Source organism: Poromitra crassiceps (genome assembly GCF_964638095.1).
Source record: "Poromitra crassiceps genome assembly, chromosome: 11".
NCBI lineage: Eukaryota > Metazoa > Chordata > Actinopteri > Beryciformes > Melamphaidae > Poromitra > Poromitra crassiceps.
The window spans coordinates 46,090,542-46,113,227 of NC_139643.1; the positions used below are offsets into that span (position 1 = coordinate 46,090,542).

At 43.6% G+C, this 22,686-nt stretch overlaps 1 protein-coding gene across 1 annotated transcript; it reads right to left on the reverse strand.

Moving 5' to 3' along the window:
• Positions 1 to 14,934: 14,934 nt before the first annotated feature.
• LOC310785059 (uncharacterized protein) lies at positions 14,935 to 21,077 on the reverse strand (the record flags this gene model as incomplete). The annotated part of the gene is made up of 5 exons (XM_083646052.1): positions 14,935 to 15,250; positions 16,942 to 17,229; positions 20,108 to 20,261; positions 20,518 to 20,580; positions 21,041 to 21,077. 5 exons carry the CDS (start codon positions 21,075 to 21,077, stop codon positions 14,935 to 14,937), a joined length of 858 nt encoding a protein of 285 aa, XP_083502178.1.
• Positions 21,078 to 22,686: the final 1,609 nt, after the last annotated feature.

A 22,686-nucleotide genomic window follows, 5' to 3' on the forward strand; every position in this document is an offset into this window, starting at 1 on the left:
AACTATTTTTATGAGCATTTTACAAAATGTCTATGGAAAATCCATTGGTGTGTATGCTGAATCCGGAAGACGGCATGACTTTGGCACTCTATTGTGATGTCATCTGTGATGTCACTCAAGCAATTGTGATGTCATCAGGTAGTATGTCCACTTCTCCAGGCATCACTACACCACTGACACAGAGCTCATTGGTTGAGACACCTATTAGACTTTTTCACTTCCCACTCAATTCACACATTTTGTGTCTAAAAGGCAGGAAGTAACACAGGTGCAAGCAATGAGGAGGTTTCCAACTTCCAATCCATTTGGTGATCCAGTGATGGGGCCCTCCTTACTGTTTTGCTTGCACCTGTGTTACTTCCTGCATTTTTGTTGTTGTTTTACAATTACAATTGTGAATTACAAATTCTTCTTGCATTTTAGAAAATTAGTGAATTGGGTGGGAAGTGAAAATGGCTAATTGCAGTTAAGCACTTTCTAATGCTATTTTCAAAGCCCACAGAAGCCAATTTATTAATTATTGATTCATTTCTTTCCCCAACATTAAACATTACACTGTTGTACATCAATCATCAAATCAATCTTTCAGATGAAAAGGGGTCAACAGGATTTAAAAGCACAATCACTGGCATTAACATTAACTCAAATCAACTCTCAATAACTGTCAAAATGAATGACTGCAAAACGGTTTACTCATGTCTATCTATGACATCGCTGATGATGTCCCTGATGATGTCACAATGTTATGCCCTATTATGACATCGCAGACGACATCATAATCAAGTGCTGATGATGTCACGATGGCTCTGTGAGTGTGAAGGCCTAAAAACACAGATTATTATTATCCTAAGGGGAATAAAAAAATATATTAAGGCTATTACTCCAGGAACTAACCCCTAACTGATTTATTTATGTATGTATTCTTTGAAGTGAATTATTGCCTCTCAACTGTCTCTGTGAAATTGGACTGAGAGGAGAAGAAGGGGGAACGAGGAGGAGCCGAGGAGGGGAGGAACGGGGGGGGGGGGGGGGGGGGGGGGGAGGGTTAAGGGGGTGTTCCCCAGTTTCCGAATCCGGTCTGCTCCTGCTCCTCTCCTCCTGCAGGAAAACAACACATCGAAGCAATATCGGACATTCACACAATTTTTACATTTAAGATGCAAAGGACTGTTGTCGTTAACGCTACACTGGAGCTGCGCGTGGAAATCCTGAGGATCATCTCGCGTCTCGTCCTTATTCATGAAAGCAGTAAGAATAAACACAGACGGCCCAGCCTGCAAAATACATAGGCTACACATTTTACTGAGTGCAATGCATATATTACCAAATGATGGCCAATATCGCTTTGTGTGTGTGCACTTTCACTTGTCTTCTCCTCCTCCCTAGTCTCGAACCAATTAGGCTATTATTAGCCTATCCACGTTGTAAGGCTGAGGTAATAACACATGTATTGCTACTCAATTAAGTAGGCTATCGTTTTTCTTTCCAAAAGCGTGTCTATTATTTGCATATCATTTGTACAGAATCACCGGTCGTTGGGTCAATTGTCCAACTTTGAAAATAGATAAGAGCAGATCCAATGAAAGCAACACAATTAGGGTATAATTTTTATTTTTATTGTATTGTTAGGCTACCTCTTTCTCACATACAGTGAGAACATTGAAGTCATCATGTCTTAAAAACCACGAAACCAAACTGATATATTCAGGAACTGTAAAGTGGTGTAAAGCTCTCATCTAGCAATAACAATGGCCACAATCAGCTTTTTAAAACCTTCATAATACCGTACATTCTGCATGTCTGATGATAGTTTTCAACCATCAAGCTATAGCCTACCTAAACAAGATTTTTTTTTGCAATTTTAGACATTTGTTTCCAGTGTGATTTGTGGGATATGTAGCCTAACTTGTCACATCAGGCCAGGTTTCTGTGAAGCCATAATCCCTTTTTCCAATAAGTGATGTAGGATTTAGTTGTGCAGCTTCTTGTCAACTACTGCAAAATATTCAAGATTCATTTTAATAACCATAGTGAGTAATTCGATTACAAACGAGGATTTTTTTTTTTTTTTCAGCAAGTATTCAGCGCAGTATACATGCTCTACTGTGTGATATAGTGTTGACATCAGCTGTCATTGTGTGTGTGTAGTTCATTTAATGTTTTTATGACCACAGATGTCTGTTTATTTTTAGGATTATGCAAGGAAATATTCTTTTAGAGATAATATATTCTCGGGAGGCACCGTGCCGCAGTGGCAGCGCCGTCACCCACAGCTAGAAGGTCCTGGGTTCGATTCCCACCTGGGGGGGCGCGGAAGGAGTGTGTGCCCGTCCTCGAGTGGGGTCCTCAAAAGGGCCTTTCTCTGTGGAGTTTGCATGTTCTCCCCGTGCCCCCTAGGGGGTTTGCTTCATATAGGAACCCCTCACCAAAACATGCAATATCCTGGTCGCTGAAGTGGTGCCTCCTCTGGTCGTTCGGGGCGCCTGTTCGGAGGGAGGGGAACTCGTTGGAATAGCGTGATCGTCCCACGTGCTATGTCCTACCGGTGAAGCTTCCCCTGTCAGGTGAAAAGAAGCAGCTGGTTACTGCCCATGTCTCAGAGGAAGTATGGAGCCAGTTTCAGCTCGGAGGGTGGAGCAGCAACCAGGATAAATAAAAAATAAAAAATATAAAAATTAGCACTAATGGGATAAAAAAAAATTGAAAAAATAAATAAATATATAATAATATTCTCTATTTTGCGATATTAGGTAGACACCCCATCCTCTAATGGTGGAGAGATGGGACAGCAGCGGTGAGAGCTGAGCCTGACACGGACAGGACTTTTGATGAGACGGGAATCAGGAAAGACGAGAGAGCAGACCACATCACGGCTGTCCAACAGGCTTCCTCGAACAGTATCTCCACCTCAGAAAATGACTGAACCAAAGGTGGGTCATCTCCAGTTGAAGATCAGCAGCAGTTCACGGGGGGCAGATTTCATTCATAATACTGATGTAGCTTTGTTTTTTTTGCTTTTTTCATTTAACAGCAGATTCGGAGCGAGGCATACCACGAGGAGAGAAACCCCGACAAACACGGGCTTCGTCTGAACATCCGCTCACGAGGTCGACAGGTCACCGCTGCAGAGAAACTCCCAGCTGAGGTCATGCAAAACAACTCCCCCTTATTAGTAGGAGGTTCTCATCCATCCTGCCTGACAAATATTGAAACACAAGACGCAGTGAGCAGAGGTTATGCAGTCATGAATGCAGGTGGAGAAGCGTCAACTCTTAAGGAAGGCACAGAGGTGTTTTTGCCTCTCAGCACAAAGGAAGGAGATGCAATCCACTCCAATAAAGTTGTCGAACCAAGGCAGTGTATGTTACAGCATCCTCCGAATGATCAACATGCACCAGTTGTAGAGAATATGTCGTACAGTTCAGTCCTTCGTCAGATGCAGCAGCGCGAGAGGCTCAAATCTGGCCGGCGCTTCAAGAAGAAAACACTCGTGAAAATGGCGAAACTCTTTGTAATCGCTCAAGGATGGGATTCAGAAGCCACGGAAACACCAAGAAGGAAATCGTCAAAGGGCCGTTTGGTAGAATGTGAACCATCGGTTTCTCCGCTTACTTATCAAAGTGACATCATTAGTGACACGATTCCCATCAAAAGCACAGAGAATGGCGATGACAATAAAGAAACTACACTTGCGACTAATTCAGCAGACGCGATTTCTTCAAGTCGAATAGCAGCAGCGAAGACTGATGAAGAACTGAGCAAAGGAAAACGGAATCCTTCAACCGGCAAAAAGAAAGCAAAAAATGAATCAAACATATCAGCGGCAGCAGAAAGAGACTGTAGCACTTTTGATGTCCAGTCTGTGGAGGTGGGAACATCTAGGACTAAGGATCCTGGAAAAAAGAAAAAAGAAAGAACAGAGAAAGAAAAAGCCAGTGAAGAGGAAACTCTAAATCCTGATTTGGATCAAAAGACTGAAGTGCAGCCTGATTTTCCTCCCCCAGAGGTAAAGAAAGATTCAGACGAGAGTCATGTGACACCCATGAAAACAAGACCATACAGGAAACGGAAACTCCCCAGTAAATACATGGATAATGCTAAGACACCGGCTACACTGACTCCTGCTCATGGTACTGGAGAGGAACATAGATGTTTGGGGCAGCTGGTCCATGCAGGAGAAGCTGAGGAAGAAATCGACAATAAAGCAAAGGGAAATGTGGAAAAGGCACGTGGTAAAACGGAGGATGCAGCTCAGAAATCACTGAAGCAGACACGGACGAGAAGAGGGCTGAAACAGGAGGCTGGCGACACTTTCACTGAAAATCCAGAAGAAAACAAGAAGGACGAGGGCAGGAAATGCAAGAAAATAATAGACGCTAACGCGTCCACTAATTTGCCAAATGTTCCTATTTTGGCACAAGAAGCCCCGTTGCTTTGCGTGCCGATGACAGCGCCAGAAATACAGACGGAATCCAAGAAAATGAGCTCAGTCAAGCTCATTTTCAAAGATGAGAATACATGTGATTTAAATGGAAATAGCCCTGCCGCCATGTCTGTTTTAGACGTATGTAAAGCTCAAATCTCAAAGCAGAAGAAGAAGTCACGCAGAGATCCAAAAGACAGAGCCAACAAGAGCACGAAACAAACATGTTCACCTCAGATAGCAGGAGATTGCAATGACGTGATGATACCACAGTCCACAGTCACAGCTGCAGAAATACACAACACGGAAACATCTGAAGCGAAGAGCATTGCAGAGGTGCCGACACTGAAGGAGAAACCTGGTCGTTCGTTTAAGAAACAGACTTTGGTGGGGTTGGCCAAGCTGCTGGCTATAGTTCAGGAGGGGAAAATCAACAGCAACCGTAACAGGGCTGCACTGTTTTCTCCACAGCCCTCCCAGCCTTCAGCCAAAGTAAAGAAAATGAAGGAGACGGAGATCACAGCATCGACTTCACAGACGACGATCCCCGTGAGAAGATCAGCCCGAACACAGCGTCACAGCTGCAAATCAAGCGGAGAGGAAGGGGCGTGTAGTTCTTCTCTGTCTGAGATCTGGCAGGATCCAGACCCGCCACAGAGTCAGGTACTTGAACCTCAGCGTGATCCTCTGTCCAGCGATGATCATGGCATATCTCCGGATGCAGACCAAGAGGAACATGTGTCTGACTCAGCCCCAGTGGAAACAGTTGAAGAGGAAATGACAGACCTGCAGTCACCACCGCCGTCACCAAACATCTCCAGCCTGGATGGTCAGTCTGTAAACAATGATTTGGACATGGGTTCTTCTTCTCCCTCTCCAAACACTGCTTTGTTGGGGTCAGCTGTCACTCAGACGGATGACAGCAAGGTGGCAGCATTCACAACAGTAACTGAAGACGCAACAGCTGCAGAAATGCACAGCAAGGAAACATCTGGAGCGAAGAGCACTGCAGAGCTGCTGAAACAGAAGAAGAGACCTGGGCGACGGTTCAAGAAAAAGACTTTGGTGAAGATGGCTAAACGGCTGGCTATAGTTCAGGAGGGGGACATAAACAGCGACAGTAACAAGGATGTACTGTTTTCTCCACAGCCCCATCTGTCTCAGACTTCAGCCAAAGTAAAGAAAACGAAGAAAGAGGCAGAAATCACAGCATCGACTTCACCGACGATCCCCGCGAGAAGATCAGCCCGAACACAGCGTCACAGCCCAAAATTAAAGGAGTATATGGAATATATGAACAGGCCTCCACACGTATCTTTTGAAACTATATTGTTAGATTTGTCAAGACAAACTAATGAATCCATCATCAGGTCAGAAGACTCAGCAGGTGATGAGGTGTCAGTTAAAACCGAAAACCAGGACTTTGCCACAGAAAATGTTCACGAAAAAATTAGATCTCGAAAGAAAAACGCACAAACGAAAACAAAAGCCTATCTAGGTTTGTCCTCAGCAGACTCTGTAACGGATCAGTCACTCCCTCCTTCTGCAGAGAGTGACCTGACCATGATCATACAGGAAGATAAGAAAAAGACAATCACTGCATCTAGATCGAAGTGCAGACAGGATCAAAGCGCCGTTCATTTGCTCTCAACAAATGGAAAACAAAGCAAAACAGCTGATGATAAAGTAGGTGGCATCATTTCAAAACCACGAAAACCTGCTGCTAAGAATAAAAAATGCATAGAAGATGCTATTAATGTGCCGTTATCTTGTCAAATGGCTGCCTCGGTTTCATTTTGTGATTACGGAGCGACGTATCACTCTGACTCGTTCCCAGAGACACCGTACATTAAGACTGAACCGGCCTGTGAACCGGTGACAGGGACATTAGCTAACAAGACTAATTCAAAGAGGACCAGGCGACAAAAGAGGAAAACTAAGAATGCATCTGCAGTAGCTTCAAATGCCCCTGTTGAAGAAGAAAGAGGAGATCTTGATGTGCAGCCTGTGGAGGAACAAGTGGAGGAGGAAACATCCAGGACTAAGGATCCTGAGAAACCACCCAAAGGGAAACGTCAAAGAAAAAGTCAAAAAGAAAGACCGGAGAAAGAAAAGGCCGGTAAAGAGGAAACTATAAATCATCTTAAGCTCCAGGAGCTGAAAGGACACTCTCAGAGTCACTCTGGGCCGACGCCTTTCTCCTGTGCCGAGTGTGGAGAGGCCTTCAGGAGCCTCGCGTCGCTACGCTCGCATCAAGCCTCCAAAGTGTGCTGTGAGAAACCAGACGAGGACGCAAACACAACTCATATTGACGGCTTCCTGGTAACTCAGGGTGTCGAGGGACAGATAAATACCCCGATGTCTTACAAATGTCAGATTTGCAAGCAACTTCACCGTCACAGGTGCCAGTATATTCTGCATTTACAAACACACGCTAACAATCAGCCGTACTTTTGTGAGATCTGCGGACAACAATATGACCGGGCCGCAGAAACGAGCATCCATTGCAGAGTTTGCTGCAAATCAAGTGGAGAGGAAAGGGTGTGTAGTTCTTCTTCTCTGTCTGAGATCTGGCAGGATCCAGACCCCCCACGGAGTCAGGTACCTGAACCTCAGCTTGATCCTCTGTCCAGCGATGATCATGGCATATCTCCGGATGCAGACCAAGAGGAACATGTGTCAGTCTCAGTCCCAGTGGAAACAGTTGAAGAGGAAATGACAGACCTGCAGTCACCAAACAGCTCCAGCCTGGATGGTCAGTCTGTAAACAATGACTTGGACATCGGTTCTTCTTCTCCCTCTCCAAACCCTGCTTTGTTGGGGTCAGCTGTCACTCAGACGGATGACAGCAAGGTGGCAGCATTCACAACAGTAACTGAACACGCAACAGCTGCAGAAATGCACAACAAGGAAACATCTGGAGCGAAGAGCACTGCAGAGGTGCTGAAACAGAAGAAGAGACCTGGGCGACGGTTCAAGAAGAAGACTTTGGTGAAGATGACTAAACTGCTGGCTATAGTTCAGGAGGGGGACATAAACAATGACAGTAACAAGGATGTACTGTTTTCCCCACAGCCCTCCCAGACTTCAGCCAAAGTAAAGAAAAGGAAGAAAGAGACAGAAATCACAGCATCGGCTTCACCGACGATCCCCGCGAGAAGATCAGCCCGAACACAGCGTCACAGCCCAAAATTAAAGGAATATATGGAATATATGAACAGGCCTCCACACGTATCTTTTGAAACTATATTATTAGATTTGTCAAGACAAACTAATGAATCCATCATCAGGTCAGAAGACTCAGCAGGTGCCTCTTTATTAGCTTCCCCCAGTGATGAGGTGTCAGTTAAAACCGAAAACCAGGACTTTGTCTCAGAAAATGTAAACGAAAAGATTAGATCTCGAAAGAAAAACGCACAAACAAAAACAAAAGCCTATCTAGGTTTGTCCTCAGCAGACTCTGTAACGGATCAGTCACTCCCTCCTCCATCTGCAGAGAGTGACCCGACCATGATCATACAGGAAGATCAGAAAAAGACAATCACTGCTTCTAGATCGAAATACAACCAGAATCAAAGCGCTGTGCATTTGCTCTCAACAAATGGAATTTCCCAGAGAAAACAAACTGAAATACCTCATAATAAAGTAGGTACAGACATTTCAAAACCACAAAAACCTGCTGCTAAGAATAAAAAATGCATAGAAGATGCTATTAATGTGCCGTTATCTTGTCAAATGGCTGCCTCTGTTTCATTTTGTGATTACAGAGCGACGTATCACTCTGACTCGTTCCCAGAGACGTCGCTCATTAAGACTGAACCAGCCTGTGAACCGGTGCTAGTGACATTAGCTAACAAGACTAATTCAAAGAGGACCAGACGACAAAAGAGGAAAACTAAGAATGCATCTGCAGTAGCTTCAAATGACCCTGTTGAAGAAGAAAGAGGAGATCTTGATGTGCGCCCTGTGGAGGGACAAGTGGAGGAGGAAACATCCAGGAGTAAGGATCCTGGAAAAAATAAAAAAGACAGAACAGAGGAAGGAAAGGCCAGTGAAGAGGAAACTCTAAATCCTGATTTGGATAAAAAGTGTGAAGTGCAGCCTGATTTTCCTCCCACAGAGGTAAAGGAAGATTCAGATGAGAATCATGTCACACCCATGAAAACAACAAAATCATGCAGGAAACGGAAACCCCCTAGTAGATACATGGAATATGCTAAGGAACCCGCTATACTGACTTCTGTTCATGGTATTGGAGAGGAAAATACATATTTGGAGCAGCTGGTTCATGCAAGAGAAGCTGACGAAGAAATCGATAGTAAAGCAAAAGGAAATGTGGGAAAGGCAAGTGGTAAAACACTGGATTCAGCTCAGAAATCACTGGAGCAGACACGGACGAGAAGGGGGCTGAAACAGCAGCCTGGCAACACTTTCACTGAAAATCCACAAGAAAACAAGAAGGATCAGGACAGGGAATGCAAGAAAATAAAGCAGAAAAAAACATCTACCGAATCAGTTAGTCGTGACGGAATGGTCCAAGGAGTGAGCGCACAACCTGAAGATAGTTTTATTACATCTTTGATAGATGGTTCACAGGTGATATCTTTACCAAAATGTAGACGCAAAAAGAAATGTAAGGCAGTTAAAAAGGAAAGTGCGGTAGAAAAATCAACAGAGATAACGAATAACGTCATAGATCATGTTTCACATTGTCAAGACATCCTCACAACTCCAGTGAATGAAAATCCACAAGATGTTGGGAAGATGATGGGAAGTAAGAAGAATCAATCTAAAGTAGTGAAGGACAAGCAGCTGATATCTGACAGAGCAGGTGATGTAAAAGCCAGTGAAATGCCAGCAAATCCTGAAGATATAAAAAAATCCAAAGCCAAAAATAATTGTTTGGCGTTAAAAAATCCAAAAGTCGACGCATCAGTTGAGGAGAAGGTAACAGTGGCTGGTGAGGTCCCAAGTGTTGAAAGTGGCTTAATACATTACAATACATTGCTTGAAAATACACTGGAAAAAATAATGGCGGAAGAGGAGAAGAGGAAGAAGAGATGCACAATAGTCGAGGAGAGTCTGGAATTGGTCGGTCCTGTTAAGGGATGCAATAGAGCCGTTGATAATGTCAACACTTCCCTAAATCAAAACTTAACACATGCTGTGAAAGGGAAGGGTAAGAGGAAATGCAAGAGAGTAAAAGTGTCAATGGTCAAACCAGCGGAGAAGAACATCATCTACACAGACGTGGTCTCAAAACCTGAAGATAATACCGCTGCTTCTTTAGGAGGTCACTCAACAGAGAATGCAGAAGACAAGATCAAAACCAGAGCAGAAAATACATTGAAAGAGCATCTAGCAGGAGATGGGACAAAAAAGAAAGGAGAGGTGCGAACAACGAATAGTGTCCAATCTTCTTTGAAGGAAAGCTTGGAAGAAAATCTGAGAGTGGCAGCAGCCACATTATCAGACGACACACCAGAGATGGAAAATAAGGATTCGGATTCCCAAAATGACCCGAGGTCTCATGAATTGTGGAAAGTTCCTTGTTATCAGCCTGTTCTTGGCTCTTCAATCCAAGACAAACCCATTCCCAACGTGGGCCCGAATGTCATTCAACAGGATCAAAATGCAAATGAAATATCGGAACAAACTGAGGAAGCTGTGTCACCGCGTCGCGACAAAATCACGCCGGCTGAATCTGTCCCATCGCTCGTTCCTACCAGGAAGCCGCAAACTAAAATGGCGAGGAAGAGACGAAGGCAGAATAAAACGGGATGGGCTACGAAAAAGAGGTCCAAGCAGCCTCTGAGCGCTCTGAGTCACTGCTCCATTGAAACCTCTGGACTTTGTCTCAACGCCAGTCTCTGTAACTCTATATCGAATGATGAAACGATCGATCTCACGCCGAAAGAGGAGCGTCAATCAACCGAAGTATTATGTCCACAAATAAACACCATACAAACACTTAAAGCGCTGAACAGGGATCCAGCAGAGGAGATGACAGACAGCGCTAAACTAAAACCCTCGCTAAACGCTAAATTGAAACGCTCCCTTCCTCACCGGGACAAACTGAAATCGACGAAACCACTCGCTTGCTCCTTTTGCGGCCGCTCGTTTCGACACATCTCGGCGTTCACGGTCCACAGGCGCCTTCACACGGGTGAGAAACCCTACGGCTGCCCGAGGTGTGGCAAGAGGTTCGCTCAGCTCTCCAAGCTCCACTCACATTCAGACACCCACCAACAACCTGAAGCCGTCCACTGCCCATGCTGTGACAGCACATTCAAAAAGAAAGGTGAACTGATCGCTCATTTCAGAACTCACCTTAAAGACACTGGGAACTTGAATTCGAGTGATGTCGCTGCAGAAGGAAAATACACTAATAATCAACAGATGAGAGATTGTGTGGATTTTCCAATCACTTCCGTGGACAGTAAGTGTCTGAGGTGCTCCACCTGCTTCAAGGAGTTTATGAACATGGCCACATTGAAGATGCACCAGCGAACACATGTTGGAGCAAAGCCACATTGCTGTACTGTCTGCGGGAGAAGCTTCTGCAAGCCTTCCAGTCTGAATGTTCATGAGAAGACACACTGGCCTGTGAAGCCGTACGCCTGCTCTGTGTGCGGTAAAGGCTTTGTTAAGCTCCAGGAGCTGAAAGGACACTCTCAGAGTCACTCTGGGCCGAAGCCTTTCTCCTGTGCCGAGTGTGGAGAGGCCTTCAGGCGCCTCGCGTCGCTACGCTCGCATCAAGCCTCCAAAGTGTGCTGTGAGAAACCAGACGAGGACGCAAACACAACTCATATTGACGGCTTCCTGGTAACTCAGGGTGTCGAGGGACAGATAAATACCCCGATGTATTACAAATGTCAGATTTGCAAGCAACTGCACCGTCACAGGTGCCAGTATATTCTGCATTTACAAACACACACTAACAACCAGCCGTACTTTTGTGAGATCTGTGGACAACAATATGACCGGGCCGCAGAAACAAGCATCCATTGCAGAGTTTGCTGCAAAGCAAGTGGAGAGGAATGGGTGTGTAGTTCTTCTTCTCTGTCTGAGATCTGGCAGGATCCAGACCCGCCACGGAGTCAGGTACTTGAACCTCAGCTTGATCCTCTGTCCAGCGATGATCATGAAATTACAGACCTGCAGTCACCACCGCCGTCACCAAACATCTCCAGCCTGGATGGTCAGTCTGTAAATAATGATTTGGACATTAGTTCTTCCTCTCCAAACCCGGCTGCTGGAGGCTCTTCTGGCCAAGCTTCCTGCTCTGTGACGAGAAATACTTCTGAGCAAATGGATCGACAACCCCCGAGATTTCGCTCTCATTCACAAATCCGCAGCCCGTGTGGCAGATACTCGTGTGGACGGTGCGGGAAGTCCTGTAACAGCTGGAACAAGCTGTGGCTGCATCAGCGTCTACACCGAAAACAAGGCCGGCCCTTCTCGTGCGCTCAGTGCGATTTGGAGTTTCGCTTCCTCGGCTCGTACGTCGACCACCTGCGTGAACACGCGGCCCGCAGGCCCTACGCGTGTCCCTTATGTCCGGACACCTTCACCACCGAAGAAACCTTCAATGCCCACGCATCTGAATGTCACAAGCTGCATTGGTTACAAGCTGATTGTATGAAATGTAGCACCTGTGGGAAGAATTTCTCCAGTCTGAGAAACTTGAAGGAGCACAGCCTGTTACATAAAGGTGCAAGCTCACATTTCTGCGTGCCGTGCAGCCTCTCATTCCCCAGCAGCAGTGCCTTAAAAACTCATCTGAAGACTCACAGGACGCGTCTCGCTGTACCTCAGCCTCAAGGGTTTACCGAGCCGTTCTTATTCCCTTATCGCTGCCGAAAGTGCACGGCCAGATTCACCAGCACAGAGTTGCTCCAGGCACATCAGGTTTGCCATTTCATAGAAGTCAAAAAGCCAACCAGCTCTCCAGCCGACGTCCTGTCTTGTCTTTCCGCCAGAGCTCAAGACATGCAGGGAGTCACTTCATCCCAGCAAACACGCAGTCTGCCTGTCAGCAATAAAAAACACCTGTTCAGGTACCCCCATCCAGACCGTCTGTATGTGGAGCCCATCATCTCCTCAGAGCCGCCCGTTGTCATTTCAGATACAGATGAAGAACGTCTAGAGATTGACATCCGAAATCCGTCCATTCCTACCTCTTCCAATAACAGTGTGTTACCTCATTTTCCCGAAGAAGGACAACCAGATGCTAGTAATGACTCTTTGGGTCAGAATACGTCAAATATACTCCAGTCCTGCGCACTTTCCACACCTATGGACATGGATGAACGTGTTGGGTGTGGTGGACCAGCGACTGAAACAGGCAGCGCACATCAGCCAGTTCAGGATCCTTTACTCTACTCACGCTTTTCGGATACACCTCCAGTCCGCAGTGAGTCACGTCAAAACCACGATACGTCCGATAACGACTCGGCCGAAGCCTCAACGGTCCTGATGACGTCTAAGGAGAAAGAGCTTTGGAATGACGCCGTCCACGCTTGTGCTGTTTGCACAGAAACATTTACAGATGTTTCAAAGCTTCATCAACATTACTTAGATCATGCCAGGGGGGTTACGAGATGGGACCAATAGACTGGATTAAAAGTGTGGCCCACTTTCACCAAGGGGCGGCTGTAGCTCAGGAGGTAGAGCGGGTCGTCCACTAATCGCTTTGGATAAAAGAGGTAGGTGGTTCGATTCCCGGCTCCTCCAGTCTGCATGTCGAAGTGTCCTTGGGCAAGACACTGAACCCCAAATTGCTCCCGTTGGTGTGCCAGCACCCTGCGTGGTAACCTGCCACCATCGGTGTGTGAATGGGTGAATGTACTTACTGACTGTAAAGCGCTTTGGATAAAAGCACTATATAAATGCAGGCCATTTACCATTTACCAAGTCAAGAGACTTAAATTAGTTTTCTAGAGAGATCTCCTTTTGGAAAGGAAATTCAGCCTACCTATGAAACAAGTTCTTAGAGTATTACGTAACTCATTAGGATTTCTATTATGTTTAGTAGTGTTACACCCAATAAGGTTGCTGTTACCTACCTCAGTTTGTCTAACATTTTGTTTTCTCTTTCCTTGGTAACACATCACACTATCACAAGTATGAGACAAAAGGAGAGAAAATGAACACATATTGATATGTTGCTACTGAACCATTGTTTACTCTTTTGTAGTCAATTGAAAATGTCTTTCAAATATTGTTTTTATACTTCGTTATTCTTGGAAAATATATTCTGAGCCATTTATGCACATACACTGTCAAACAGCCTTTTTTAAATGCCTTTTGTTCTTCTACTCTGTGTTCAGTATAATTCATACACGATGATGAGAAGTCATTGTTTGATTTGTAAATTTCAGTTCAGATTGCAGTTCAAATTGCATTTATTGCGTGGATTATTACTAAATTTTAGTTACTTTTAATTCCCATCACTGTGACATTTTATGTCTTACACTTTATATGTTGTCTTCGGTTCACTCACTAGATAAGAATGATAAGGTTTAGAAAGTTCTTGCAATGAATCCCTAGAAGCAAAAAACATGTGAAATACTGCACATACAAAAAAGGGAAAAAAGTATAAAGTTCATCCCTGTGACTATTGAATGTTCTGTGAAAATATTTTGCAATATTATAGTTTTTCAATAAAAATGGACACTACTACAGTAAATATTTTTCTGTTTATGAGTGCTGAACTTTTCTCCTTGAAAAGTAAAGATGTCACTTGTGACACCTCATCATTAGTAAGTGAAATATGTCATCAAACATTGAAGGTAATTTAGCACAATTAGCAGTAGAGGTGCCTCACAAGGCCGGGTGAAAAAGTATGTTTGTGATGTGTTCCTCATATACACACAGGATCAGGTGTAACTAGGGTGACACATATGCAAAAACTTGGCTTAGAAATACATTTCTGACCAATGAGGAGTCTCTGCACACAAGTAAGCAATTGTTTTTTTAATGCAGTGCTTAGAGTGACAGAGGAACAGAAATATCCCATCAACACATATGGAGTGTGGTCGATGTTTACAATAAAAACCTGATCTTGACCTTCGAACAGCTGTTTTGCAATAGATCAGAGGTGCCCAAAATTATTTCATATGAAGGGACAAAATTAATCTGGATGAATGGCCGTGGGCCAAACATAAATGTTGATGTTATGTGAAATTACATTAAAATATATTATTTTATGGACAATTTACATTCCAACTCTAAAATAGGTCTTATAGTTTCATATGGTAAAAGTGTCATCAAGCTAGCTTTAAAAATGAGCCTGTCACAGCCTCTGAAAGACAGTAATAATGGCCGTGATTTTTTTCACTTTTAAAACCATGGAGGGCCAAAACAAACAGAGAGGGGGGCCAAGTTTGGCCCACGGGCCCCAAATTGGTCAGCCATGCAATAGATGGCGTGAGGGAGTGATCTATTTTATTATTCCATTTAAAAAAAAAAAACATTTCAAGACTGTTTGGTTACAGTGGGTTTACACTTTACAGGGCTTCCAGCTTCTCACGGACAGTGTTGATATAAGGCTCAAACCATTCTCGAACCTCCTCCACCTTGTCCTGCAGGGCCGTGCGGAGGTTCTCGCTGGTCTGGTCAAAGCTCTTGCAGATGTCTTGTGCGGTGGACTCCAGCTTGTCCTGAATCGCCGCAGCCTGGTTCGTCAGCAGTTGGTTCACGGTGCTGATCTTTGCCTCGACGTTCTCGCGCACCTGGTTGTAATAGGGCTCGATGCGCACCTTCATGGTCTCCACGTTGTCGGAGGTGCGGGACTGGAGTTCCTCAAAGTAGGCTGCAATTCTCCTGAGAAAGGGGATAGGAGGAGGAAAGAGTAGAGTTGGTTAGTTAATGCTTAATAAGCATTAACTATTTAACTAATAAGCATGCTTAATAAGCATTAACTAGCATGAACTAACCTTTAATTAACAGTTAACTAATGTGTCTAGTAATAATTTACTATTTACTATAATTTACTAATGGTTCAATGTTAACTAAGGCATTATGGTTGGGTTGAGGCATGACGTCACTGAGGTTAAGGTTAGGACAAGCTTAGTTAATGCTTATTAAGCTTTAACTAACTCTTAATTAATGCCCTTATTGTAAAGTGTTACTCTAGAGTTTCTATTGAGTGTACAATACCTTCTGACAAGAGTGGGCTTTGAAACTCATCAAAATAGTGTAGGCCTACCTATGCAGTTGTTATTCAGTCTCATTGGATTTGCTCAGACAAATTAAAGCTTGACCAATCCACAGTTAAATGGCAGCCTATTAGATCAAATGTACACTGTCAAACAGTACTTGGTTAAATCAGATCAGTTCATCAAAGCACTGAGTTTACTTCATCTATAATTACTATCTTACAGCAGTGGTCGGGGCACACACTAAGGGCCACCAAATCTTCATGGGGGGTCGCAAGGCTTTCTTCGTATGTATGTATTTGTGTGTGTGTGTGTGTGTATATATACAAGTTATATTCACTCTCTGCTGAACAGCCTCGCCCTGCATTAGAAAATTTAAAACAACGAAAGAGCTAATAGAACAACGGCCGAGCGTCAGGGAGAAGAAAACACAGAATTTGTCTAAAATAAGCATAAGTATGTATGACAGTTAAAAATAGAGGATAGAGAATTGTCTAAAACGTTCCTGAAAATATCAGGAAAACTAATCCCTGATCCAATGCACATAATCTGCTCAATATTCATCCAAATTGCTCATTTTACACAAACATCCTGCAGTTATTGCATTCACTATTTGGGGTACCGGTAATTGTACAGTTATCAGTTATTCTGTGCTGTTTTTTCCCCTGCATTGAATATAATATGAAATATCCATAAAATATGTCACTTTTTGTCAGGTGTCTGTTTGTAGAACCCCTATTCTACAGCAAAGGTTTGCAAACTTTCTCATAATAATAACAACGATAGGCTTATAAACAAGAATGCCCAAATAAAATTTGCATTCAGCCAAAGACAGAAACTTGTGGGTCTATGAATTCAATGTAGTGATAGCTCAAATAAACTGTGGCTCAATTCTCCAAGTCCCTGAATCATCTCCCTGGAAGACTCCAATAAAACGATGAAGCAATCAATTATCCTTGTAAGTAAAACTAAAGAAAACCTACATTACAATAAGGGTACATTAGTTAACCCTTAATTACCAATGCATCTAGTAATCATTTACTAATGGTGTTCATCTTAACGAAGGTATTCATTTACATATTATTGAATACTTTATACAGATGGTATTATGGTTAGTTAATGGTTATTAAGGGTTCGTTAATGCTTTAAAGGGCTATTAATGCTTATTAAGAATTAATCAATGTACCCTTATTGTAAACTAATGTAAAGTGTTACCAGGATGAATCCATTTGAGCTCCTTACTCAGCACAGTTGCCCACTCCTCTCCTCCAGCGAACGCCACTCCTCTCCTCTCCTCAACACCCTGCTGCACCCGGGGACCATTGACTGTATGAAGACAGAGAGAGGCTGACTCACTTGTTGATCTCCTGCTTGTCCTTTTGGAGGCGTTTCCCTATCTTGCGGGTGTAGGTGTGGACTCTGGCCTTGACGTCATCTGCGTTCTGCTCCAGCATGGTCTGCAGCTCCTGGCTGTAGGTCACCACCCGGCCCCTGGCCTCAGTCATGTGGTTATGGAGTTTGTCGCCCAGCACCTGGAGGTCCTGACCCAGGCGCTCGGCTGCCTCCTGAGTGTAGGGACCCAGCTTGGTCTGCACGTCCTCTGTGTACGAGGCCAGCTCAGACGTGACATCTTGGATCAAGGTGCTGTTGTGGGGGGGGGGGGAGTTTAGTGGTTTCATTGGTGTTTAGTTTTTCACCTTGTGTAAATACAAGGCAGTGAGGGAATTTCGTGAACTTGGTATTATAAGGTTCTATCTGACATTTTTGTCCAAACTGAGTTAGCATGCCCACCCCTGGCCCTGACCTACAGTATTCTATTTTTGAGTCTGTAATTTCCAAAACAAAAGGACCCGTCTCCAGTTAACTCAATGGATGCCGAAAACTTTGAAGCTGAATATCTCAGAACTATGCTGAAGGATGATAGAACCATATAATCCTAAACTCACGAATTTATCATGAACTTGTAATACCGTACAATGGGCAGAGCTGCAGGTAAAAACCATTGTAGTCGGGTCCAAGTAAATGACTAAACCCTTCAACATCCAACTGATTGCCCTGATGAGTCAAAATAAGATGCCGTAAAGTGGAGTAAACATCGGACTGAAGGTCGTCAGCAAAGTGTCCCTGAGAGCAGAGTGGAGACTAACCCTGCAGTCAGTATGTATCACCTCACTGTAACATGTCGATTAGCCTCCTCACACACAGAGGCATGTTGCAGCTGAGTGCAGAATGTGAAATGCATAACAACGCAGAGGATATCGTTTTAGGATCTCTCCTGGTGTCCTACACTAGAACCAGTTTCACACAAAAACTACGACAATGAGGACATTTACACCTGGCACTAACATACGTTTTCTGTGATCAGATTCCAATTGGATAGTGCTTGACCACATTAGCCTGATTTCATTTACACCTGGTGTTATCGTGCATTTTGGGTGATAAGATTGCAATCTGATCACCCAAAACGGGTGTCCTCTCAATCCGCATACAGTTGCTATATGCGGATTGAGAGGACACATCGCATTTACACTTGTGTTCAATGTGGTCACAATGCGTCCCTGACCACCTCCGGAGGTGGTTTGGCGGATCAGATCGCAATCCGTCTTCAATGTGTCTTGGGGGCGTTTACACCTGTACTTTCAAGTGGTCAAGCACTATCTGATTGAAATCTGATCACAGAAAACATATGTTAGTGCCAGGTGTAAATGGTGTCAAAGACACAGATAAATCCTATTGTATCATATTCTTACTGTTGTCAGAGGGTACTTGAAAGCTGTAGGCAACTTAACATGTTGGCGGTGGCTACACATGTCAGCTATAGATAGGCAACTGGTTGAAAATGTTGAACTTCAATAATCAGAAATCATGTAACATGGTCGGCCGGTCTGTGATGCTTTATACCAGTGGTTTTCAAAGTCTGAGACAGTGGGCCTCCCCTCAAAGCCCCCCTCCCCCCATCACGATTATGTTTGATCCCATTGCCACTCAACAACTGAGCCTATTGCTGTTGACATACTTCAGACTACACCAAATACATACAAAAGGTCTGTCTGAAGGCATTAATTTGTTTCTGACTCTGGGAAACACAGTAAAATCCCCCCCAAATCTCTGAACTATCTCTTTAACCAAATCATACACATTTCAGATATTATATGTGATCTCCTTTCGGAAACTTATGTAATAATTAATGTCATCTTTTTTTCCACTTCCATTCACTGAGCCTGCCCTGAAACTGGCTGTTGGAGCCCCCCTTGGGGAGGCCCGCCTCCCACTTTGAAAACCTCTGCTTTACACCAAAGGCCTGGATGACAGAGGAAAAGATCTAACGTTGAGTCCAGTGTTATTCTCTGGACGGAGCGCTGCCCACTGCTGTTTAGGAGACAGGTTGGATTTTGCTCTTCAGTTTTGATAAGTCAGAAGTGACCTTTGACCTTTGCCAACAACAACAACAGAATCTCATCTGGGCGAGTCCAGGTGGTTTCAGTCAGAGGCGCTGGGACACTCTTTATTACAGCCTCCATTTGTGATTTCAGCTGATAAGATAAGGTATATTTTCGCATAAAAAACGTGGCTAACCCTATAATAAAATTGCCAAGGCGGACGGGCGGGCGGTGTCTGTCTGTCTCTTATAGTAAGTTTCCTGGCATGTATTCCTATCTTTGGTAAGATGAATGAACTCACTCCAGCTATGCTATACGGCCTGATAATCTAGTACTTTAAACCAGTTTAAAAACACAGCTTAAAAGCATTATCTTTACCAGGTTGTGCAGCAGTAAGAATAGGACATAAAAGTACACCAAAAATATGAATAATGTGCCATAATGGGAATCTATAAAGAGCTGGTGTGTTGCATTATGTTAAGGTATACTTTATATCCCTGTTGGGATTCATCCTCTGCATTTGACCCATCCTTTAACTAGGAACCTTCCTAGAACGTGCAGCCGCAGTGCAGCGCCCGGGGGGCGACTCCACTTCGATTGCCAGTGCCTTGCTCAGGGGCACTGAGGCACCAGCTCATGCGACATTAACCCCTGAGCCACCAGCTCCTTACAAGCACAACACAACACAACACCAACACCAACACACACACACACACACACACACACACACACACACACACAGAACAAGGGGCCGGAGTCCCATCAAACTAGTACTTTCAACCAGTTTAAAAACACAGCTTAAAAGTATCCTCTGCATTTGACCCATCCTTTACTAGGAACCTTCCTAGAATGTGCAGCTACAGTGCAGCACCCGGGGACCAACTCCACTTCGATTGCCAGTGCCTTGCTCAAGGGCACGGTCAGGAGTATTAACCCTAACAAACTTGATTTTTGGTGGTGGGAGGAAACCCACATGAATACGGGGAGAACATGCAAAGTCCACATAGAAAGGACGGGGCGGGGTTCGAACCCGGGACCTTCTAGCTGTGAGGCAACAGTGCTAACCACTGAGCCACCGTGCCATATGTTATAGTAAGTTTCCTGGCATGTATTGCCATCCTTGTTAAGATGAATGAACTCACTCCAGCTCTCTGCCGACCTCGGAGCTCTTGATGTTCTTCACCAGGCTGTCGGCTCTGGAGTTCAGGTTTGTGAAGTAATCCTTCAATTTGTCAACAGTGGTTTCCCAGGAGCTTCTCTCCTCCTCCTCCCATGGCAGCAATCTTCCATGACAGCCTATTGGGCAGAGATAAGTATTTAGTACAGACATTGCTATTAACTCAACGTCCACCTCAGAATCATTCATATTTGACATAAAACATTTAAGAATATGTTATTAATGTCTGAGTATAAATGGTAAACTCACATACGTATGTTGTTAATGTCTGAGTATAAATGGTAAACTCACATACGTATGTTGTTAATGTCCGAGTATAAATGGTAAACTCACATACGTATGTTGTTAATGTCTGAGTATAAATGGTAAACTCACCTGAGAGGACAGCTAGCACAAGGATTACAGCAAATACCCTCATGATGATTAGATTTGGGAAACCTGCAATAACACATGAACACATGAATATTGAAATATTGCAATGTTTACATACTAGGCTACAGTATGTACATATGTTTGTAAAATTCCTTCCCGAATGAAATATCCATTGAGACATTCTCATGGAAAATGTTATTGGCTAATTGGTTATAGTTGTTGGCTTCTAATACTTTTGCCTACTCAAACTGTCATGTGAATCATTTCAGTATCATCTATATTTTCTGAGATCTTCATTTAGTAACATGCCCCCCCCCCCCCCTCAAAACCGATACACAGGGTTTTCTGCACAAAAGCGTAATTTGAGTATAGCAACTGTAACTGAGGAGCACAGCTGTAGAAAATGTCCGGTCTCTAACTCACCTTTAGTGATCCTGGTTGGTCAGTGTGACTGAACGCCTGACTCGGTATTTATACAGGTGAGCTGGCAGTGTTTTGATCCAACCAATCCAATAAATGTCCTGACCTGCGTCCGAAGTTCCCAACACGAACTGCGTTGTCATCTTTTTATTGCTGTGGGATTATTTAATGCTCCACGTTGCACATTGAAAGTACACATGGAAATCATCCAAAATCACAGTCTGTGCTGACTTAAAAGTAAACCACTCGATAACACATGCTTATTGTGTTTTTTTTGCTTTCAGCAGGGACTATTGAACTTCTATACGTGAAATGTGAAAAAATATATTTGATGTACAATCACAAAGAATCTGAATTCTACAATCACTTTGTGTCACAATCCTTCTGGCTTCTTGCAGGCAAATTGACTACTACTGAGTACTATTAATGTGAATCATGATCATAACATGAAATCATAATAATAAAAAAAGAAAAGGCCCAAGCTCAGTAATATGTCTGATATGGGACATAGTGTGCTTTGATAATCACTGCCTGCCTTTGTATTGCACACTGATGGGACACTTTCCAATCGATAATCTCAAAGGAGGACGTGAACAATGAATAGAAACTTTATTGTCCATAAAAGACATTTGCCTTTGGCCTCGCTGTGGTAGGATTTGAAACAGACATGGTGCATTAAATACACTAGTGCAGTGCCCGTTTGCCCCGCTGTTGCACCGAGCACTTTTTGCTTGCTCAGCAATATTATAAATATTCAAAAGTTTGTGAAGGGCTGTGTGTTGGACTTTAATTGTGAAGAGCTGTGTGTGGTGTGAAGTGTGTGTTGGACTTTTATTCTGAAGGGCTGTGTGAAATCTGTGTTGGACTTTTATTCTGAACGGCTGTGTGTGAAGTGTGTTGGAATTTTATTGTGAAGGGCTGTGTGAAATCTGTGTTGGACTTTTATTGTGAATGGCTGTGTGTGAAGTGCGTGTTAATATGCCTTTTTGTGTCTAAAAGGCAGGAAGTAACACAGGTGCAAGCAAAACATTAATGAGGGCCCCAGCACTGGAACACCTAAATGGATTGGAAGTTGGAGGCCCTCATTAATGTTCTGCTTGCACCCGTGTTACCTCCTGCCATTTAGACACAAAATGGTTGCTGTGAAAAAGGTCAATCGTGAAGAGCTGTGTGTTAAGTGTGTGCTGGACTTTTATTGTGAAGGGCTGTGTGAAGTGTGTTGGACCTTTAGTGTGAAGGGCTGTGTGAAGTGTGTTGGACCTTTATTGTGAAGGGCTGTGTGAAGTGTGTTGGACTTTGGAAGACTTTGGAGCAACAGTGTTTTTCTATCATCAGACAATTGTATCATGTCAACAATGAAGATAAGTGAATTGTCTTGTAGTGTTTCGTTAGTTTTTACATTGATTTAGCATTTAGGAGATCTAAAGTCAAGTACTTCTGGCAATGAATATTCACCAAAATGACAACGGGTAATAAACAGTTTTGTATTAATTATATAATTTGGGGATTAAAGGTTATGAGATTTGCATTGTTTTGCAAAATAAGTTGTTTCAAGGCTTTTCTTGAAACAGGTAAGATCATCAGCTATAATGGAGTGGAAATATTTCAAACTATTGTCACTTTTTTTTAAATATAGAAACAAAAAAAGAGTATTGGAAACTTGTCCTGATGTTAATTCTTTTTCACTTGTATAGAACAAAATCAGACCCACGATTGAGATTTTTCACAATATTGTCTGATACACTTGTTGCT